We start from the raw sequence: 23789 nt of genomic DNA on the forward strand, positions 1-23789 counted from the left end.
CTACCTATTCAACCAAAGCGGGCCTTGCAGCGGAATCTGATCCTTGTTTCATCTCATGGCCACAAAATGAAACCGACAATAATGGGCAGCAAGCAGGAACGTGGGGTTCTGGTTGCTTCCCCTCCCTCCTGATACCAGAGTGATTGGGTCTAAAGATGGCAGCCCAGCTGCCACAATTAATCAAATCTGAGATCTTCCTTGTTCTGTGGTGCAGAGAACATAACTGAATGAAATTAGAATCTTTCCACGCATAAGAAAAAAAGACAGTCCTCAACGATGCATGTATACATGTTTATTCAATGTCTTAAAAGAAGATATTGATAAAGTGACATGAAATAGGAGGTTAAGATAAACCCTGCATAACCTGGTAACTATAAGTATTTGAGAAAGACAAAATACCAACAGTCTTTGATTTTACTGATTACAATAGTTTTTCCAAACACTGACATTCACCCTTTTCTGCAGGGACAAAGCAAAACAGAGCTCCCATGGTCAAACGCCTATGGACCATCACCGTACAGTTAAAATACAGCCAAACCTCGTTACGACAAACCTTCTGTTACATCAAACTTTCCCCAGGTCCCCAACTGAAGCTCCATTTCAGTTTTAATTGAAAAAAAAGTCCAAGGAATTCAATCCCTTGATGAAACAAACTTTGTTATAACATGCAGACCAGCAGATCCATCGGCACCATTTGTAATGAATTATCTTTCATTCCTTTGCCCAGTGATAACAAACTGCACTGCTGCAATTGCTTTTACCATTCACAGAACATCCTAGTGCCACCATCATTGCCCGGATGCAGAACTGAAAACAAACAAAACAAAATAAAATAAAATCGGCGGAACGTTTTTTCCAGCAGTCGGTGGTGAAGGAATGAAGTCAGAACTGAAGAGCTCAAACGTTGGCAAGGTGAAGCCCCCACCTCCGACACTGACAAAAACCACCAAGGGTTAGTAATAATGAGGTTCCACTGTAATAGCCCATTCGACACAACAGGCCTGAAAAGATGTTTGTTCGACAAACAGATCTTCAACCCTTTGAGCATTATTGTAACATTCCCCCCACCCCTAGCATTTTCTAGAAATAAAAACAAGATTCCCAAATACTCCCGTTCTTCTACAGAATACCGATTAAGAAATGTTCATGTTATGCATTCAGCATATTCCCAATTATTTATCAATATATAGTTTACAGGACAGCATTTGCCAAACCTAAAATAATCTGTCTTTCTTCTAGCTGGCCAGGAACCCAGCCTGACCAGTGTTTCACTCTGCATCGGAGCAGTCCCTTTGCGACTTTTTTTAAAATTACATGATTAAAGTGACAGGCCAAATCTGCCATGCTTAATTAGGGTGTAGTTTCAATCTCCAGGAAGCCAGAGTCACACCGTGAACACTTAAAACAAAAAAATTATTTTCTTCTTAGATTTCTTGTTCCACAAGGGAAGGCCATACTCAAAGGGTTTATTGGGTAAAGGACCATTGGGTAACTATGACAATCAATGATTGAACGTCCTGCCTGACAACTCGCCAGAGACAATCCTCCATTCAGCATTGCGTTACCTTGTGACAACTTCCAGTGTTAGGGTAGCATATCTCCTCTCAGATCCGCCTATTTAACAGGTCAGACAAATGGTGTCAACGCATATCAGCGTAATTTGTGCTTCACTGTCAAATGGTACCTCTGTTTATTGCTGTTATTATTATACCAGAGCACTATTGTGATTAACTAATATTAAATGCCTCTGCAAAAAGTGCTAAGAGTTTTCATATAAAAATTCTGTTATGGTTGTGGCATTCCTGGCAGAAACAACCAAAGGAAGTCATTTAATACACAACATGACTCCATCTGTGAATGGATTACTAAACCAGCACTGGAATTCAATTGCACAAAAAGGTTACATCATGTGCGGAATGTATTTTCTAACTTCTTTTTAAGCAAATGATTTGAAATTAACATTTACAGAAAGAAGAAAAAATAAAAAAAATGAGAAAATGCACAAACTGTTCAAAATGTATGGTAGACAGAATTTAGAAGATTAGTTTGCGGTGTAGTGTTCAGAGAAGGATTGGCCATATATCCTGCAGTTATCTTGCCTGCAGTGTTGTTATGAGATGCCGATCCCATTCCATACGATATTAGGGATTGAGGTACCGAGGGAGCAGGTGGAAGAGCGTGTGCGTATTCCTGTGACGTCACAGACCATGGGAAAGTACCCGATCTGCTGTATGGCTGGTGTCCATTGTGGTTCGAAACAGAAGGCACACCAGAACAGTAACAGTTATCTACAGAGCAGACGAGGATTTTGCGCCCACCGTAACCAACTGACTGGGAAAGTACAGACTGCTGGGGAGGCGTGCCATTGGGATAGTGAGTTGTATTGAAGACTGGACCCGTGTGGACAGGCTGCGGACCGCTGGTCAGTCCCACAATGTGTGGGGAAGAGCTGCAGGGCACAAGGGACTGTGCGGACTGGCCCTCTACAACAGGCCCACCCTGGCCCATGAACTGGCTGGCAACATTCCCAGCCGTAACTTCCAGGAAGCCATTGTCCACAGCAGATGTCGTGGGCATAGGGAAAGCAGTGGAGTGCTTGCGTTTTTCTCCAGCGGTATTGGAAATGTTGCAGGTGTAAGCTGGAACGCTCTGCAGAAACGGTACAGGAGTGCTTATTGTCCCTGTTGAAATACAGCAAAGAAAAAAAACCAAGTTACATCAATAATCTGCAATTACTACAAATACATGCAGACAAGTATTGTTGTTACTTATTCAGCGGGCTGGTTTTACTTGTTTGAAATACAAAACATTTGTTTTGTTTAAGCTTCTGTTTTCCCAATGAACACTTTTGACTTTTGTCCAAATTACACAAAGTGCTTCTCCTGTTCACATGGAAATCAACAACCATGGAAATACTGCAACACAAGAGGTTGTATTTACCTGGCGCATGCGACACTCCATTCTACCAATTCCTAGACTTAAAGTCTACCATTCCCCACTTGAGCAAATGCTCCCTGGAACTTTCCCAGTTTCTTCACTCAGTGCAACACTTTAATTGATCAATATTTAAGCCGTGGTGCTCTGCAATGATGCAAGTTACTACTGGCCAGCTGGCCTTACAATCAGCACTTGCCTGACTCATCAATACTTTGAGTCAGATTTCAATTCTAAACGGTGGGTGCAGTGAACACTTGTTGATATCAAGACCTGCTTCCTTCACCAATCGGTCAGAAGACTTAAAAAAAATGTGGCAAGTGCAGAAACCAAATGGGAATCCCGCCGGCTGCAACACGGGCCGGTTACTGAATTCCTAGTCTACCAAAAAAAACTTGCACTTTAATTGGGTGAAGATTCCACTGTAAATTGCATCTTTATATGCAACATTCTTTATAAATACTGCAGCTACTTCAAGAGAAAATCTACATGACAAACTAAAATGATTATGTTACTTGATGAATTGACACTTATTAACCAACTTTACAACTCCCATTTTTCTGTTTGTCTGCTCTCATGATGTGGACAACATAGGCAAGGCTACATTAACTGCCTATCCCTACTAAGACTGGTGTTGCATGTAGGTCAGACAAGGAAGGTGGGAGACATTAGCGAATCAGTTGGATTTTATTTTAACAATCCAACAGCTTTTATGATCAGTTTGCCTGACGCCAGATCACAAATTAGAATTTCACTCAAATGTCACGATTTGCCATGCTGAGTTCTGAATTCTTATTCACCTGGCCTGTTAGCTCAGCACCATGTCCACTACACTACCATATCCATAAACAGAAGGACGCAGGTGAAAATTTTAAAATAAATTTTTACTAATAACAAACAAAAATGAAGTGTTTGAATTGATATTAATGAAATCACCAGTCAACATAGCTGTCTTCAACAATGATCACAGAAAGTTGCTGATGGCACATGACCTGCTTTTGAAGAGATTACAAAAATAACCCTGCCGATTGTTTCTTTTATAGTTGCATTTTTCATTAGAAATATACAGAAGAGGACTTTTGTCCCCCCATGGAGGCTTCTTTTAAATATTGCATTTATTTAATCATAGAAATAGAAATCATAGAAACCCTACAGTGCAGAAGGAGGCCATTCGGCCCATCGAGTCGGCACCGACCACAATCCCACCCAGGCCCTACCCCCACATATTTACCCACTAATCCCTCTAACCTATGCATCTCAGGACTCTAAGGGGCAATTTTTAACCTGGCCAATCAACCTAACCCGCACATCTTTGGACTGTGGGAGGAAACCGGAGCACCCGGAGGAAACCCACGCAGACACGAGGAGAATGTGCAAACTCCACACGAGCCGGGAATCGAACCTGGGACCCTGGAGCTGTGAAGCAGCAGTGCTAACCACTGTGCTACTGTGCCGCCCGGCTAAAACTAGTTCAATGTAGCTGAGCTGGTTTTAGGCAGATTGCCGAAATCTAAATATAGCTTTACACGAACATATTTTCCACTCAACAGTATTCACAACAATTGAGAACAACAGAGCAGCTCAAATCAGAAAGTTAGCAAATTTCCCGAGTGCATTCAAGACAGTTTTTCCGAAGCACTATATTCTAAAACCACCAGGAAGGCAGGCAATGCTAGATTTAGTAGTGAGCCGGTTACTGTTAGTTAATAACCTAACAGCGATCATAATGTGATCAAATACAAAGTAAGGTTTGAAAAGGAGAAACTTACTGAGATGCTGGATTTTGGTACAGCTAACTCTAATGGATGAGACAGATACTGATAATAGTAAACTGGTCAAATCTCTTAGCGGGTAAAACTACACACGAACAGTGAGGTGTTCAAAGGAGAATGTAGCTTAATACTAGTATATAGTTTTCCAGGGAGAGAGTTCTACTTGCTCAGCTAGAGGTGAGAGATAACATAAATAGCATACAAAGTGCAAAGAAAAGTGTACATCCAAAAGGCACTGATTTCAAGAACAGGAAAGAGAGACAAAACTATAATAAGAACTGCAAAATGGGAATATATGAAAATAAATTCGTATATGATCTCAAAACAAACTAAGTTTTTACAAAAGTAAATGGGCAGTAAAGGGTAATGAGAGCTCTTTAAAAATAGATTCAGGTAATATTGCAAATGAAAATAAGGAAATGCCAAAGTGAATAATTACTTTGTATCAGTTCTCAAGGTAGAGGTTCAGGTAAATATATCTAATATTCTGGTTAAATCATGAACAAATCTAGGACTGGCACTCACTAAAATTAACATTAGCAAGAGAAAAGTATTGGAATAAAATAATGGCACTGGAGTTTGATAAATCCCCAGAACCTGGTTACAACCAAGGGTGAAAACAAAGGAAGTAGGTGAGGAAATTACAAATGCTGTTAGCCATAATCTTTCAATGACTCTTGATTGCCCCTTTAGATTGAAAAATTGCAAATATAACTCAATATTTAAGAAAGTCTGATATAAAACAGGAAACTACAGATCTGTTAGTCTCACTTCTGATGTGGAGAAGTTTTTGGAATCTATAATTAAGTACTCAGCGTCAAGATGGAATTGTAAAAGGGAGATCAAACAAACGTAACTGAAATGTTTTTGAAAAAGTAGCTAAAGCAACAGATCTAAAGATGTAGCTTATCTGGATCTCCAGGAGGGAACTGAGAAGGTTTCACATAAGAGACTGTTAGCTAAAATTCAAGCTCATGGAATTGAAGGCAAATTATTGACCTGGATACAGAGAAGGTGAACAGGTATGTACTCTAATTGAGAAGACGAGACAAGTGGTGTCCCACAAGGATTTGTGCTGCAGTCTCAATTATTCGCTATATTTACCAATAACTTGGGTAACATAATAGAGATCCATATATCTGAGTTTAACAAGGACACAAAGATTGATGGCAGTGAGTAGTGTAGATGGGAGTATAAAATTACAAAGAGACACTGATGAGCAAAACAGTGGCAGGTAATTTTCAACACAGGTTAAGTGTGAAATCATCCTTTCTGGCCAAAGTAAAATATAGTGTTATTTTTATACTAGTGAAAAACTAGGAACAATTTAAGGGCCTATTTACACAAACCATTAAAATGTAGTAGACAAGTACAAAAGAAAGTCAAATAGGCTAATAGCCTTTCTAAGTAAAGGGCCAGAACGTAGAAAGGGGAGGTTTTGCTGCAGCCTTGATTAGGCCACATCTAGAGCATAATGTACAGGATTTATGGATCTAGAGTTCTGGGGATTAGATTTTGAGGAAAGACGAGATAGACAAGGCTTGTATTCCTGAATTATAGAAGGTAGTTAATGGGGGATTTGATAGGGTAAAGAGAGAAACTTTTCCCACTAGTGAAAAGAGTCTTCAACTAGGGGATATATCAAGAGTCATCCTATTCAAGAAATTAGTGAACACTTCTTCACACAAAATGGTGGCAGAGTGTTCTTGCTCCCTCTACCCAACAAAAGCAGCACATGCTACCCCAATTAATAATTTTAAATCAGAGATAGGTATCAACAGATATGGGGCCAAGATAGGTGGATGGAGTTGGGATACAAAGATCAGCCATAATCTCATTGAATGATGTAACAGGCCTGAAAGGCTGAAGGGCCTACTCCTGTTCATGTGAGCAGGCAGAGACATTCACTGATTATACATTGAGTAAACATTTATAAACAAAGACAGAAAGGCACACACAAACCCATGGAGATACATACATACATATCCTGTCAAACTTTTCACAATAAATATTGTAACTGCACCGTTCTGTTTGTGAGGCATTTATGCTGCTCCCAGCTTTTCAGCCGCTGCCTGCAGAAAAACTCTTATGCTCCAAGCAACTCTCTCTACTCGCTCCCAAAACTCCCTCAGTTTTTTCTCAACTGTTTTCTAAAAAATAGAGTGAATATATAACTCTAAAATCTCAACTCGTTATACCGGATTTAATTATACCTTAACCTCTAACCCCACTTCGCCTGAAGGTGACACTTGGTTATGACCCCATATATAGGTATTTTGTAAAATTTGGACACTTTACCTTCAAGCAACTTTCTGATGTGTTTCTCCTTCTTACCAATCTCACTTAAGAAAGGTTTTGGCTGGAGGTGACCAAATTTGGGAGGTGGCAGCCCATTTCCTGTGCAAGCTTGAGTCCTTGGAAAAAAGAAAGAAATATTACAAACTGAAAAACGTTTTAAGCTCAATTTTATATGGCGACCATAAAATGTTACAGCAAACACCTACTCAAGGTGCAGTGTACGGACAATCCACTTTTCCAGACTCTGCCCACTCATGCATTAGGGCAAAATGTGGTTTACTTCAGGCCTTATGATAATCCTTTGATAATTCAGGGCAAAATTATGATGGACCCACTGCCAAATTTACACTTTCCCAATCCAGCATTGTGCTTACAGAATCAAAACTTCCTTCTAAATAACTCTCCATCAACTAGGTTTAAAAGGCGGTTATTTTACTAGCAAGAGACTTAAAATTAACAGTTATATTATCTAATGATTTCCAGTAGAAAAATGTGTCTGCCATCCAAAATTATTGAACAAACACAAACACATTACTGATGAAACATTTAAAACTGAAGTCTTTGTTTACGTGGAGCTTATTAATAAAAAATGTTCTTGGAAGTCTGTGTTAAGATGACGACAATCGCATTCTACGCTACTTTGGACACTGAGGAAATATGTTCTGATGTCAGAATTCTCTGACATAACCCTGTATTTTCATCTCCCTCAAATGGGAAAAACCCATTGACAAGTAACTATTGTTATTGAGGAAAGAAAAATATTCACTATTTTGAACAGAAAACACGTTTAGCTTATTACTGATAGGACCTTGGAGATAGTTTACATTCCAAACTTCAAATGGTGCAGAATAGTCAACATGAGCCCCTGCCAGCTAAAACCTCCAAGAGGATCACAGGCAACACATGATCATTGAGTAGTCTCTATGCATGTGCTGCCATTCATTCGCTAGTTATACTCAGAACGAACATACACACGTTACAGATAATAACTGCTTTACCAACACAATACTAAAACCACCAGAAACAATACCACAGTGCACTGTAAACCCACCTAATTCTCCTCAAATGTTAATAGCAGAATCAACACTGGGCACCTGTAAATGAGGGTGGCATTTGCAGCATTTTTAAAAAATATGTAAACTTTGGTAAAAAGGCCATCAACTTGAAACGCTGACTTTGTTTCCCTTTCCACAAGATGAGTATTTCTAGTATTTTCTGTTTTATTTAATGGGTTTTGCTTGTTCGACCACAGGAATGCTGATAAAGACAGAATGATTCCTTCAGTCTGCTATGGTTAGTTCCCTCGTACAGTAATGTGACACAATGTACAGGTGGTTGGTCAGGATGTTAACTTCTAAAATATTAAAAATACTATGCAACTGTACACTTCATAATCAAATAAGTGGTGCAAAATCTTTCCTCCTACACTCACTGTGTGTCATACTTTTCTTTAAGTTCACATTTATGGAAACTTGTCACGTTGTAATAGCACCCTCCCACCAGCAGTAGTACAGTCGCAGACATATAGCCCCCAGTTCATCAACCTACACTTACAACCTACATGGAGCACTCATGCTCCAAGCAACTTGACATCTCTGCTCCCAAACTGTCCAAGGTTTCCTGTTTGACCTTAATTTTTCCAAGTAATATAAAATTAACATATATCAAAACAGGAAAAGATTATTTTAAAATGGGAACAAGTCCAACATGTAGTTAATAAGGCAAATGGTATTTTGGCCTTTATTGCAAAGGAGTTGGAGTTTAAAAATAGAGAGGTTTTGTTGCAATTGTACAGGGTGTTGGTGAGGCCTCACCTGGAATACTGCATACAGTTTTGGTCCCCCTACGTCTGGAGGCAGTCCAAGGAATTCATGGGGATGAGAGGATTGTCCTATCAAGAGAAACTAAATAGTCTGGGTCTGTATTCCTTGGAGTTTAGAAGAGTGAGGGATGGCCTTATTCAAACATATAAAATCCTGAGGGGGCCTGACAGGGTACATGGTGAGGTGTTTTCAAAGTGGGAGAGTCTCGAACAAGGGGACATAGTTTTAAATGACCGACCCTTTATCTTATAGCTGAGGTGCATAGATTTCTTCTCACAGAGGGCGGTGAATCTCTGGAATTCTCAGTCCCAAAGGGTAGTGGAGGCTAGATCATTAGAAATATTTAAAGTGGAGGTGGATAAATATTTGATAGATCAAGGAGTAGAGGGCTCTGGGGAAATGGCACAGAAAAGGAGTTGAGGCCATGATTGTATTGAATAGCGGGGCAGGCTTGAAGGGCCCGGTGGCCTACTCCTGCTTCTATTTCTTGTGAATTACAGTTGCGTACCACAGTCCAATTATTCCCTGCGGCCAACCTTGCTTCATCTGAAGACTGTATTAGGTCTCAACTTTCAGCATACAACACCATAGAAGACTGATGAGGGTATTTTGTGGGGCAGCAGATGAAGTTTGATTAGATCATACAGAAGCACAGCGCAGTCTACTTTGAAGAGTCTGCAGTGTTGCTATTTATAGAATCTAAATTCGGTGCTAAGACAGATGGTTTGATTTACAAGGGAAGGCTATATTCTAAAGTAATATAACTTGTGAATCTAGTTCAATTAATAGAATTAATGCAATCAGTAATAGCCCAACAATTAGATTCTCAGTTCAGTAAGTTCCAGCATGTTACAGCTTTCTATAAAAAGACTTATCAGGGCCACTTTCAACATTTTATCCCTCACATGCCGATGACCAAATGTCCTTCATTCTCTTATGAATCATTTAAAAATTTAAGATATCAATGCTTACCTTTCCAGCAAAATTTTTACTGATTTGGTATTCTGGAATAAAAATAAAGTTACAATAAGCAACATGGCTACCATTTTATTTGTAGTTTTGACATTATAATAATTACATTTAATATAAGTGAAGCAAGGTGAGAATCTGGACTTTTCCTGTTAAAATCCTATAAAATGTTTACATCCCACAGTTCAAACTGAATGAACAGAAATGAAAAGTTCAGTGATCAATAGATTCCCTTGGGTGCTCATTCTTAATTGGGCACTGGTAGCCTTCTGGCAATCTATACAAGTTGCAATTCTTTATGTAAGAGTCTGGATAGTGATGGTGAGCAGGCTGCATAACTGAATGGGTACGTGAAGCCTCCCCCTGCCCTGGGCCAACAATCTCAGCATGGGCACTTCCCAGAAGGAATTATAGAACAGTGAACAGGAATCCCGGGTGAATTTGCTCCTCTTTAGTCTGGGCCTTAATTGTGTATTCTTTGCCTTTCTCAACCAACACCACAATTGAATAAAGCAAAATGAAAAGTAAAAGTAAAATATATTTATTAGTCACAAGTAGGCTTACATTAACACTGCAACGAAGTTACTGTGAAAATCCCCTAACATTCCGGCGCCTGTTCGGGTACACTGAGGGAGAATTTAGCATGGCTAAATGTACCTAACTAACACGCCTTTCGGAATAGTGTAATATCTGTAATTTGCAGAATATAATACACATATAGCCCTTCAGTCAAAGAATTCATTAATTCTAGTTGATTTTTTTCCCCTTCCTTCGTTTAGATGATCAAGTTCCAGGTTCAATCCTGCTATAAGATGCTGCAACTTTTCCAGGGTTATTGCGACAGGGCAAGAATTCATCAATTGTTATTGCAATGGTGAAGATGTCTTTATTACGCAGTTTAGAACCAGTTAAAACATTAAATCTGGAAAGTTACAAATTTGCTAAAAGCATAATTTTGGTGTCAAATGAAATTCGATTAAATGAGCCACAAACAAATTTGCATCCAAAATCCACATGTGCATTTTTCATCCAAGGTCAATGGACAACAATTGGGAACACAGAGACAAAGTGCAGCACCTTTACTTGCAGCCCAGGCAGATCACTAACTGAATCCTAACCGGGGTCACCAATTCATCTCACAGGCCCATGGATACCATGTAGTTTTTTTTAAAACCAGAATTAGACTCCCAAGTACCCCAGAAGTCTAATGCTGAAGAGAGAGGAAAATGCAATTATGAGGTTCTTAATCTCAATGGAAAACAGAAAAAAAGGATTTTAACACATACCAAAATTTAAAATTCCACTCCTATTTATTGGCATATATACCCACAGTGAAACAGCTTTTTCCCAGTGTGTTCCTTTGCTTGTTGATTTACAGTAACATGGGGAAAAGAGAACTGGCAAAAAATATGCAGTGACATTAGGAACAAAGTCAGGAACTGTGTAGTTATGGCAACTCAACTTGGAATTCAAGTCTTTTTTTATTGCTGTTCAACTCTGGGCAGGAAGTAAACAGTTTTCCTATTAGGACTACTTGTCAATAGTTGGCTACTTAAAAAAAATGCCAGGAAACTAGCTGTGTGCATGTTTCTTCAAGTCAATTCAGAAACCAAAATCCTTCTGTAAACTGTTCATTTCTGCAACAGAATTTCAATATCTTCAGAATGAGGAAATGGCAAGGTGAGGCAGTGCATATTTATCCCTTTAAATTAAAAGAACCAGATTTTCTCCTTGGCACCTTTTAATCAAAAATAGTTACAGTACAGTATTTTGTTTTGCTTTCAGATTAAAGAACATTTTAGTCAGGAATTAATTAATAAATACATATATACTTATTTAATCTTTCTGTTCATTTCACACATCCCATCTCTAAGGCTGACAGTGAAGCAGTTTACTTGGGCTATTATGGGAGAGTCAGAGGTTTACAGCATGGAAACAGGGCCTTCGGCCCAACTTGTCCATGCTGCCCCTTTTTTTTAAGCAAACCCCCAAGCTAGTCCCAATTGCCTGCGTTTGGCCCATATATAGATGTGTGTCTTCATTTAAAGTTCAGGGCAGGGGGTTTGTGGGGTTCCCACCTGCATTTCTCGTTTGCAAGCAGAAAGCTTGGTTTGCCAATACACAGTTGCAACAGAGCCACCAGCAACATTCAAACACAGCAGCTGGGCAAAGCAGCACCGCCTTCCAAACATGCTATACCCAAAGGCACCAAGGTATGTCTTCATATAGACAACTATTTGATTCTAAAGCAAAAGGAGGGGAAAGCACACATCTACTGTGGCATACTTCCCACTGTTGGGTTCAGCCACAGCATTGACAAGGCTTGCCGAGGTGTGCATCTTCAAAACATTATAAAATAGAGAGAGATGCAATATCATAAAATTAACATATAATTGAGAGGAGGAGGCCATATTATGAAAGCTTTCTCATTAACTTTTTCCATTCCAATTTATTACAGCTACATTTATACGGTATAGCAGCAAGTTAGTGAGTTACAGAATAACACACACATGATAACACACCTCCGTAATGTTCACACCTCTCGCTCCCCCTCCCTCTCTCTCACATGTGCTCACCTCCTCACTCTCACACGCACCTCTCCAAGGTCCGATACCCCCCACTCTCACACATGCCTATCCAAAATTCAAACACCCACTCTCTCACTCGCACTTCTCCGAGGCTCAAACCCCCACCTGCATTCTCACATACATCTCTCCGATATCAGAACCCCACCTGCACTCACAAACACACACACACCTCTCCACTCACCGCTTCCTGCCACCTGTTTTGCCGCCGGATCAATCCTCACTGTTGGCTGTGGGCTTTTTTGCCCAGCAACATCGAGATGGAATAAATCGAATTGGCCAGCGAAAAGCATCTCGGATCACTGTCGGCCTACCAGTCTCCAGTGCTTCAAGAGGCCTTGCTCTGAGTGGCCTATTTCATTGCAGTCATTATTGCTCCTTTCAATCCGGCCTTTGCCAGTCATGTGGCAGCCACAGACCCCTGGAGACCCTTCACGGATCTCTGGGGATCCACGGACCCCAGTTTGGGAACCCCTGCCTTAGCCTACACTGCAGAGAAAATCCAATGCCCCAATTAATTCTACTTGCCAAAACACCTTAAAGTTTTGTTCTTAATTATAAATAATTGAAAATCCAAGTCACTTTTGCTACCACCAACAGTAGCAGTAGCGTGTATCATCTACAAGATGCACTGCTGAAACTCACCAAGGCTCCTTAGGCTGCACCTTCCAAACCCACAACCACTACCATCTAGAAGGACAAGGGCTACAGATGTATGGAAACATCACCACGCAGAAGTTCCCCTCCAAAACACTTACCATCCCTACTTAGAAAAATATCATCATTCCTTCATTGTTGCTGGGTCAAAATCCTGGAACTCCCCCCTAACAGCACTGTGGATGAACCTACATCACAAGGACTGCAGTGGGTCAAGAAGGTAGCTCACCAGCACCTTCCCAAAGGCAATTAGGGATGGACAATAAAAGCTGGCCTAGCCAGCAATGCTCACATCCCATAAATGGATGAATGAATTAAATAAATAAATAAAATCTGAATGCAAGACTTTAAAATAGGTATTGAATTATGTCTGCATGCCCTGGTCTAATTATCTACCACACTCTAACCGCACTTCAGTTGAAGACTTGATCCCAATTCCACATGCAATATCATTGAAGACTGACATTACTTTAGAACTTGCCTTCATAAAGGAAATATCCTCTGTCCTGTCCCACATTTTTTGGACTGAGTTCAGTAATTTTTTAGCCTCCTCCAGTCGCTCATTTAGTTGATGCACTTGCGATGCATTTTCGTCACAAAATTTTGTTCTTGTTTTATCAATCAGTTCCAAAGTCTTCCCCAGATCCTCTTCCAAGATCTGTCGCATTTTCTCATACTGCAGGCGAACTTCTTCTTTTAATTGCTGGACTTTTTCCTAACAAAAAAAAAAGGCAATGGTAGAAATTACTTCATTGATCTAAGGTACACAATCTGGAAAAATGCATCTGGTTGGGATGATGGAAGGGGGCAGAGGCTAGGAGGGGAGGAGAGAATTTGGACACTCTTAGTAAACGATTTAAAAAATCACAAAGCCTCAAGCAAATCCAAGCCAATGGCTCACTGGGCAGGCCTCACTATCTGAAACCAGTGCCATTTAAGCTTATCTGTGGATGCAGACATCCTGGAAATTGCAGAAGTCTTGCTGTTTGCGCGCACACACACACTTCTGTGCCAATATAAGGAGAGCTCAGGACTGTTTGTTTTAATGTGGAAACACTACTCCTCAGCCTTCTGTTTATCTACAGGAGGTCTCAAATCACCAAATGCAGATGCATAGAATCAAAAATTAAAATGATTCACAGAATGGCAAATAGTTTGCTTCTTTCGTCAGAACGGGACACCATTAATCTTTATAACACTCTTTGTGGTCAGCAATGTGTGGACTTCTCATTCTCAGGATATGCTCATCCCCAATGTTTTTGCCTTTCCTGCAATATGTAAACAATATTGCATCCACCCTGGACTTGTTGGTTTGGATAGTTATGAATTATCTTGTGCAAAAGTATTTTTATAAATGTTCAAAAAAAAGGGGCCAGTGTCAGGTGGTTCCCCTTCCCAGAGTTCAGTTTTTGAAGTCCTAAAATAAATGAATACAACACTTGAAGACCACATGGCTTTCGTACTCAAATCAGTTCTTGATATTTATGAAGGGAACCACCCCTGGGCATAAATGTGAAGATCAATTAAATCCAATATCTATTGAAGCGTTTCTCTGAACTTTATTAGAAATGAGATTCATCATATTCTGGCAACAGGGATCCACGGGAAAAAAATGATAGCACGTGTCCTTCATGAATGGCATTATATTAATATCTTTTCTTAAAAAAGGGTTAAATCCAAAGGAGACCAAACATGTTAAATAAATTCAAGCGATGTAGAATAGCAATTGAACTATACAGTCAAACATTAAAAACAGAAGTAGCAATGATCAAACTTTATAACACTGTATTCAGGCTGCATGAGGTCGAGCGTATTCAAGCATTGTAGCTAAAGGCACAAGGCTAATCCCCAGGGTCAGAGTTAGGAGTTGTGAGGAAAGGTTGAATAAACTTGGGTTTTTCAACCTGAAAGGAGGTCAGATCGACTAAATTGCTTTCCTCATCCATAATTGTATGAGCTCCATTCCACACTCCCGCAGCTAACATAAATTGTAAGTTCATTTCCAATAATGCATTAAGGTTACCAACAGAATACACCTTTGTAAAATTTGTACTTTTATAATTTGCTACAAGCTTGTCTTCAGATCACTAATTGCGACACACCTACACTGAACCTCTTATTATAGATATACACTTCAGTATATCTCCTTCAGCATAATGTGGCTAACAGACTCAGAATATCTATATCAATTGCAACATTACTGCCATCTCTTCCAAACATTAGATAACAGGCACACTTCCAGCAGGAGCTCATGACAGAACATCAACAGTTGTAATGTACAGAACTTAATTACCAAGGCACATGGCCTCTGGGGAACTCTGTTTCTCCCCATGTCACTTTACAGGTCCACACCCAGCCACTGTAAAAGTCCACACCCAGCTGCACCTGCCCTCATTCCCAACCCCCACGTCAAACCTTTGCCTAATTTTCTCTTGATCTCCATTTGTTTCTCTCTTGACTTCCAACAAAACCCCAGCAATTAAGCTGAAGACTTTAGTGACACACAATGTCAGAACTCGATAGGATTCTAGGCTTTCTGTTAAAGCTTCTATTAAAAATGAAAGCTAGTTTGCACTTGCATTTTGTTTTAGCAACTTTTATTCTCAGGATGTCCCAAATTGCTTCACAACCTTTAGGTATTTATGAAGGCAAATACAGCTATCAATCTGTGTGCCAAGTGCCCCAGAAAATACCATTAATGAGTTTTAGTGATAATGACAGGAGGGAATGCTGGCCAAGCCACCAGAGTATCTTTACAAATCCCTGTAGTGTTACGGTCATCTTTTCTGTTCAGATCTTGGTTTAATGTCTGATCCAAATTGAGGTACCCAACAAAGGAATGCACCTTCAGTACGGCACAAGGGTCGGCCTAGATTATATTAAGTATTCAAACTGAGCTGGAATCGAATCTTCTGATTCAGCTTATAGTACTCCCAGTTGAAGCAAGTAGGTTGCACTCAATTTCAACCAAATAAAACAACTAATTTAGTGCTGAAGCAGCCCATGTTCAAGACCTGGGCACTATCTAGGCTTGGGTTGACAAGTGGCAAGTAACATTCTAGCCACATAAGTACTAGGCAGCGACCATCTCCAAAAGATTATATCTAACAATCGTCCCTTGACATTCAATGGCATTACCACTGCTGAATCCCTAACTAACAAGTTACTATTGACCAGCAACTGAACGGGACCAGCCAAATAAATACTGCTGCTGCCAGAGCAGGTCAGGAGCTAGGAATCCTGCAGCAGGTAACTCACCTACTGACTCCCCAAAGCCTATTGCACCTATAAAGGTACAATTTGGGAGTGTAATGGAATACTCTCCACTTTCCCAAACAAGCAAAGTTCCAACAACATTCAAGAGGCTCAGCACATAATTTCTATGGTCAGTGGAAATTTAGAATTGGAGATTTATAATAGTCATGCCTAACCAATTAAGGCAGAATAATGATTCTTAATGACACCATTCAATCAGCTTGACCAGCGCAATGCTGCAAATTATGTCCAAGAGAAAACGTCAGGTCTCAACTAACAGCATTAAACCATCTCTATTTAGCATTCATGAAACCTGGAGGAGTTAGGTCACAAGGTTAAGAAGTTTAAATTTACCTCAATCACACTTTTATCAGTCTTCAGTTTGTAGATTTGTTCTTCAATATCTTGTTCTCTTTCTGACAGTCTCTCTTGTTGTTTCATCAGCATTTGCTTTAAGGAAAAACAGAGTGACAGTCCTGTTACAAAGTGCTCATTAAGTTCAAAAGAGAACACAACATCATTCAAAAGTAAGAGTTCATAAATAACAGAAGATCTTCTACATGCCGCATTACAATTTTATTAGCAGTCTCTTATATTTCCCCAAGACATATGATAGCATTGCCAAGTCCAGACATAAAGAGTATTACAGAGCCAGTTACATCCCAAAATAAACTTGCTGGATTCACTAAATCTGGTTAGGAGGAAGAATTGCTTCCAAAAGAAGTTTCCCCAACTAGCCTCAACAGTCTGGCAAGCTTACAAGGGTTGCTGCTACCCTTTACAATGGGAGTCAGTGACATCTACTCCAATATAAAAACAAATTACAGGAACAGAATTAGGAGCATTCGATGTACCCCATAACTGGAAAACTACTCACCATATCTCTCCTTCCTTCTACAGACTTAATACCTCCTCTCCTAATCTTTTCAACCTTGGTTTGTCTTGAATTTATAGGTGTGGACTTTCACTTGATTTTTGTTCTTCATTGTTTTGTGGGATGTGGGCATCGCTGGCAAGGCTAAGCTATAATTGCCCCCTGAACTGAATGTCGCACTTTCAGAGTCAACCACATTGTAATGGGTCTAGAGTTGCATGTAGGCCATACCAAGTAAGAATGGCAGATTTCATTACATTAGTGAACCAGATGGGTTTTTGCAACAATGGTCATCACGAGACTTTTGATTCCAGATTTTCAAATTCCATCGCTGCGGTGAGATTTGAACCCAGGTTTCCAGAGCATACCCTGGGTCTACTATTAGTGCAGTGACAATACCACTATGCCAGCATCTTCCCTAATCTCAAAATTGGTTTGAAGACTTGTGTGCCTAATTCTTCACCAGAAGAGTGATGAATTTCAGATGCCAGCCATCAGGTAGATGGCAAGAGCAAACAAAACACGCATGATGGCAGCACTACACAGCCAATTTACGAGTGGTCTATGCTGAAGACTGCAATCACATTGGTTAACTTCATTTGTGGGCAATGTGTAGTAGTGCTGGGGACTTTTGAAGAGAAAATATATGGATGAAATATTCAGCCTCATTTACCTTAATCTCTCATTGCCCTCCAATTATCTTGCTATATCCAGTTCAGGTTTTCCTCCCTTTGTTCCCTCCTCTAATTTTTCCAAAGAAAGGTCAGAAAATAGCCAAAAAGACAAAGATTACAGATGGACAATCTGCCAGAGGAAGCCATATAGATTTCAATGCAGGAAATGGCCTTTCAACTTCCAAAGATAGGCGGATGCACAAGCTGTACTTCCATAGCAGCAGTTCTGGTGCTCTCGAAATAAATGTGCTTCCAAAGTCACCACAAAGCCACATACATGCCTAGAATTATTTTTTGATGGTTCACTGCTCTGTAGATGTCTGAATGTTGCAGCTTCTAAAATATTTTCATGGCTTTTGGATTTGTGAAGAATTTCATGCTAATTATGATGGACCTCTGCACATATACTTTGCCTTTCTTTTGTAAAAAAAAGGTCCACAACTTCCAGGCAGTGGCAATTGAGTCACAGAATCCCTACAGCGCAGGAGGCCATTCGGCCCGTCGAGTCTGCACCGACCGTAATCCCACCCAGCCCTATTCCCATAACCGCCCCCCGCCCGGGATTTACCCTGTTAATTCCCTTGACATTAAGGGGCAATTGATCATGGCCAATCAACTTAACCCGCACATCTTTAGACTGTGGGAGGAAACCCACGGAGATATGCAGAGAATGTGCAAACTCCATACAGGCTGTGACCCGAGACCAGAATTGAACTCGAGTCCCTGGCGCTGTGAGGCAGCAGTGCTAACCACTGTGCCGCCCCCGAGTCAGATTGCGACTCCACAGCTAGTTTCTTAGCTTAAAGATGAAGCTGCTCCTATCTTGCCCAACCCTCCGACTCAGGTAGGGAGAAATCAGGGTGAAATCAGTCAAGTCGGGGGGAGAGGAGGAGGAGAGAGGAGAAGAGGAGTCCCATAGGGAGTTAGGATAGGTCAGTGCTGTTGTTACCCAGAAGCGGTTTTAATTATTTTATCTTTTCCTGGGTAACAATTGCTGTATGACTGTTGGAGCTATCCAAAGTTTGTGATTTAAATCCCATGATTGGATAGTTCCCAGTTCAGGGAATTACCCAAAGGAAGCTTAAACTCCCCAGATAATTGCCATGCAATCCTTACCCGGGGACTTCTGGAAGTGTGTGGGGGGTATGCCCCCAGATACACTGCACCAGAGCTTGGAAATTACGGACCAGTGCATCTCTGGGCTCACATTTACTTTTTCATTCATGTTAGAGAGTAAATCTCATTAGGTGCCAGAGATTTTATCTGACCTCCACATATCTGGAATACGAAGAAACCGTTCCACATTCACATTGTTTGAAGTAGTTTCTCATATTCAAATTGCAAAATCATAGTCCATGTTTTGGCCGATCTACAATGATCACTAGGATAATAATTTCTCTGCATTGCAGAGCTAGCTAACAGCAAGAACAGGTCCCCACCATTGGGAACGGACTGTAGCAATAAGTAGGTGCTTACTTACACAAGTTATCCTTCGGATTTCACTGAAAAGCATAAGCATTGCTGGTGATAAAATTTTAGTGGAATGTGTGTTCAAAGATCAGAAATATCATTTACTTCCACCTCAGTAACAATTGCCCATCTCTACTGCTGTCTTAACTCATTTGCAGCTGAAACCCTCATCCATGCCTTTATTACCTCCAGCCACAACTATTCCAATGTTCTCCAGATCCACTTCACAGCTTGCATCCTCTGTAAACTTGAACCTATCTAAAATTCTGCTGCCCAGCTAACTTGGCCCATTCACTCATCATCCCACGTACTCACTGACCGACACTACCTCCTGGTCCAACAATGCCACCATGTTAAAATTCTCTTCCTAATTTGAAAATTTTTGCCACCCCTTATCTCTATCTTGCACAATCAACCAAGATTTCTGCGTTCCTTCAATTGTGTCCTCTAGTTTATCACTGATATTCTTTGCTCCACCAGTGACTGCTGTGTTTTCAGCTGTCGAAGTCCCACACTTTGGCTTTTTCCCTCTGCCTCACTACTTCTATCCCCACTTGTACAACACATCTTAAAACACAGTCATTGTGTCTTGAGACGCTTTAATAGATTAAAAGGTGCCATATAAATGCAAGTTGTTTAATTTTCTACTGTGTCAACTTAAAATTTGAGAAAAGCCAAGTGGTACAATGATGGATGTTGTCAATGTAAAACCAGGATGTGTCCAGAGAGAGAATTTTCTTCAATATAACACTTAAGCTAATTACCTGATGAGGATGAATTTGGGACAATTAATCAATATCCTGCAACGGTGTAATTCTTTTAATTCATTCTTGGAATATGGGCATCAGTGTTGTGGTCAACATTTATTATTCATTTTTAATTGCCCGTGAGAAGATGGCGGTGAGCCACCTTCTTGAACCTTTGCTGTCCATATGATGTAGGCACACCCATAGTACTTTTTCTTTCTGTAGCGCTTGATACAACTGAGTGGCTTCCTTGGCACAAAGGTTTCTCTACAGCCTATAACATCATTCCACCGGCCTCGTAGCCAATAGATAAAACACGACTACACTAACTAACACAGCATAGAGTGTAAACTTGGGAACTTACTGGTCTGTACACTTCTCTTACTCACTGTAAAATGGCTAGCTGGAAAGGAGAGACAAAAATAAAAGTAAAAACTCTGTTAAATAACAGATGTAGGGGTGAAAATAAGAACAAATTAACATTGGGTAACACAGCTGCCAATTTAAATACAACAAAAGTCCCACAAACAGCAATGAGAAAAATGCCCAGATAATGTTCACTAGGATACCATGATCTTGTTATTCTTCAAAAAAAAAAATGCTATGGGATTTATGGTTTAACAGTACAGCATTTCCTCAGTGCTGCACGGAACTAGCAGCCTTGATAATGATTTGTCCAAACTTCTGGAGTGGGGTTTGAATTCATCTGAAAGTTCCTGATCCCCAAAGCCAACATACTCTTGAAGAGAAAACAAGTTGATTTTTTTAAAAACTGTTTCTGAGAGCAACATCAGACTTGTTTTATGTACAAAACTTTAAAAGATAACAAACACTGCATACAGAATGGCTCTAGATATACCAAATGCCATTAAGCCCAAACTGTAAACTGTGTTATCTGGCACTCTAGCAACTGAAATTCTCTGCTAACCAGAATTTCCGATGTATCCCTAATATGAACCATCATTTTACCAACTGGAAGTAATTATGAAGTTATTCAGAACCTGTACACTATTTTATACCTCATGTTTTAAAATACAGTGCGGCCCCATTATAACGCGATGGTTGGGGTCCATAAAATGTTATCGCAAAAAAAGCAGGGTCGCGCTAAATCGGGGTTCAAGAAAATCAGCGTTCAAACTTACCCGATGTTGACCTAACATCCTAAAACACCTATTATCGCCCTATTTGACCCGTTTTCTGCACGTTTACCATCTGGCAAGTAAATTACCTTTTAATTAAAGAATTCCACGAATAAATCGTTGTTGTTACAGTAGAAATTAAAACACAAATTAATTTTTAGTAAAGCTTTTTAATAAACAAAACAAAACAACAATAGTTTATTTCTTAAAAAAGTGATCGAGTGTTCCTTGCTTGAACGTAGCATTTCGCTGGCTGCGAGCGAAATCTAGAATGCTTCGGAGTTGGAGGATTTTTATGTGGTCCACCTCCTGGGTCTCCAGAACCGGCACACTTGCCTCTGCCGGTGCTATAGTTACGTTACGGACGATCTCGGCATCCGTCAGATGCTCATATGTTGGGCATTCGTCATTGACAGAGTGCCACTGGTGTAGCTCTTCTTTGCTGCATTCAGACAGCTTCTCTGCCTCACGCACATCTTCCCCTGTGAAGCCGTACAAATCTGGCTGGTCATCATCTTCCATGGTGGATTGGCGTGATGAAAAGGCTGGCACCAGACCCTTTTCCCAGCATTTCTCTACACATGACGAGCTGTCTGGTGGAGCATGGTGGAAACAGCGGGGCGAGCGCGATTTGCCAATCATGAGAGGGAAAAAAAAGGGTCCAATGATTCATCGCGTTATATCCAAATTCGCACTAAATCGGGACGCATTAAATCGGGGTTCCACTGGACTATTAACAATTAAAGCAAAAAGAATACTGTTCTTTACTTCCTTGCATATTAGTTCAAGCTACAAGTACTGCACTATAAATGGAACTATCCATTAACTGACATTTTTGATTAACTGACGCCACTCATTTCCCGTGCATGCAGGGTAATAAAGATTTTACTGTATTCCAAAAAGGCAAAATAGCCACAATTAAATCTCAGAACTGGTTTTAGTGGACGAACCTAACCAGAACTATTTGGGGACTGAAAGGAAATAATTTTACAACGCTTGACTTTAGTGTGTAAGCAAACGAGTGCAGGTGAGGAACTGAATGCATACCTGAGTTTGTCTTGGACAGGTAAACACACTTTGCTGAGAGAGAGCTGAGAAGCTAATTAGCTAACTGGGTGAATCTGGTTTCTCTAGCCCCAGTTCAGTTTACTGGCTATTTAATCACATAAACAGCAATCTGTTTAAATTTTAATTAAGATTGTGGCTGATCTATGTCAATTCCACCTTCTTGACTAGCCCCGTTCCTTAATCGTAGAACATAGAATCCCTACAGTGCAGAATGAGGCCAGTTGGCCCATGGAGCCTGTACTGACAACAATCCCATCCAGGCCCCATCCCCATTACCCCACATATTTACCCTGCTAATCCTCTTGACACTAATGGTCAATTTAGCATGGCCAATCAACTTGGAGTGTGGAAGGAAACCCACGCAGACACGGAAAGTGCAAGCTCCACACAGAGAGTCACCTGAGGCTGGAATTGAACCCAGGGCCCTGACACTGAGGCAACAGTGCTAACCACTGCGTCACCATACTGCCCTTAGTTTTCAAAAAGCCTGCAGATCTCAAGCATTGAATACACTGATCAACTGAGCATCCAACAATTCAAACCCTTTGAAGAAATTTCTCCTCCTTAACTCTCGAGCCCCTTAAATGTTGTTTTATTTCCACTGATACTTTGTGGATCACATTTGCTTTCACCAAAGTTTTGCAGAGATGAACAAGACATCAAGTGAATGGAAAACTGATATTGATGGAGTCTTTTTCATGTGGGGTTTTACTGGACTGCCTTCTGGCTGAGGGAGCTTGTATGTGCTGATGTTCTTCTGATGAATGGGAGGTGAAGCAGACCAACAGAATGCTGGACATGAAAATGAACACTGTTGAAGGCATTGCTTCAATGTGGGGTTATGAAAGTAACAAGTGGAAGAAATGAATATCCATTGGAATCCTTAACGGTTATTCATTTAACATTTCAAATATGAGCTTGTGTGTTCAGGAGTTTAACTTATAGTCTAGAGTTGATCTGTAAATTCAATAATAAACTTGACCGGTTTACATGGAAAAAAGGAATAATACAAGACTTCCAGGTATCTGAGCACAGACAGATTCTAAAATTGATTAGTGGCTGTTGAGGGATCCTGGGTATGGTTTGCTTCATTTATGCAAAGATTTCATTTTAAGATATTTCTGCCTATGTAATTATATTTAAATGCCAAGCTTGAAAAATTAACAAACACATGACTACATTTTAACATTCCAAAAGGCATGCTGGGTTAGCTAGAAATTGACTGCATTTTTGAAGGGTACAGTGTAAGCAGAACAGGCTCTTCATAAGCCAAACAAGTTTTTCATAAACAACATCTGCAAGGCCTGTTTCTCCAAGTTGGAGACAGCGTGTGCAAAACAACTTCAAAAACAAGATAACAAATGACGCATATTGTAGTTTCAACTCTGTATTTGCAGTTCAGTTTTATTTTTGAGTTTGTGTAATCAGTATAGGGGTGCTGGTAGAAAAAGCCAGTCTCTCTCCTGCTTTTCTGTTTCTTTTCGCTTTTGTAATGATTTAATTTTAAGTTCTGTTCAATAAAAGA

The 23789-nt window shown here is 40.2% G+C and overlaps 1 protein-coding gene across 2 annotated transcripts in view; it reads right to left on the minus strand.

The window, feature by feature from the left end:
- Positions 1-277: 277 nt before the first annotated feature.
- Positions 278-23789, minus strand: part of trim8b (tripartite motif containing 8b) — a 90643-nt gene continuing 67131 nt past the window's right edge. For both annotated transcript variants that reach the window (XM_078223155.1, XM_078223154.1), the window contains exons 3-7: positions 16648-16743; positions 13520-13753; positions 9800-9831; positions 7005-7120; positions 278-2681 (exon numbers count right to left, since the gene is read on the minus strand). In XM_078223155.1, the coding sequence (XP_078079281.1) occupies positions 2011-2681; positions 7005-7120; positions 9800-9831; positions 13520-13753; positions 16648-16743 (1149 nt within the window). In that variant the 3' untranslated portion in view covers positions 278-2010. The remainder of the gene's footprint in view (positions 2682-7004; positions 7121-9799; positions 9832-13519; positions 13754-16647; positions 16744-23789) is intronic.

Source organism: Mustelus asterias, chromosome 11 (genome assembly GCF_964213995.1).
Source record: "Mustelus asterias chromosome 11, sMusAst1.hap1.1, whole genome shotgun sequence".
Lineage (NCBI taxonomy): Eukaryota > Metazoa > Chordata > Chondrichthyes > Carcharhiniformes > Triakidae > Mustelus > Mustelus asterias.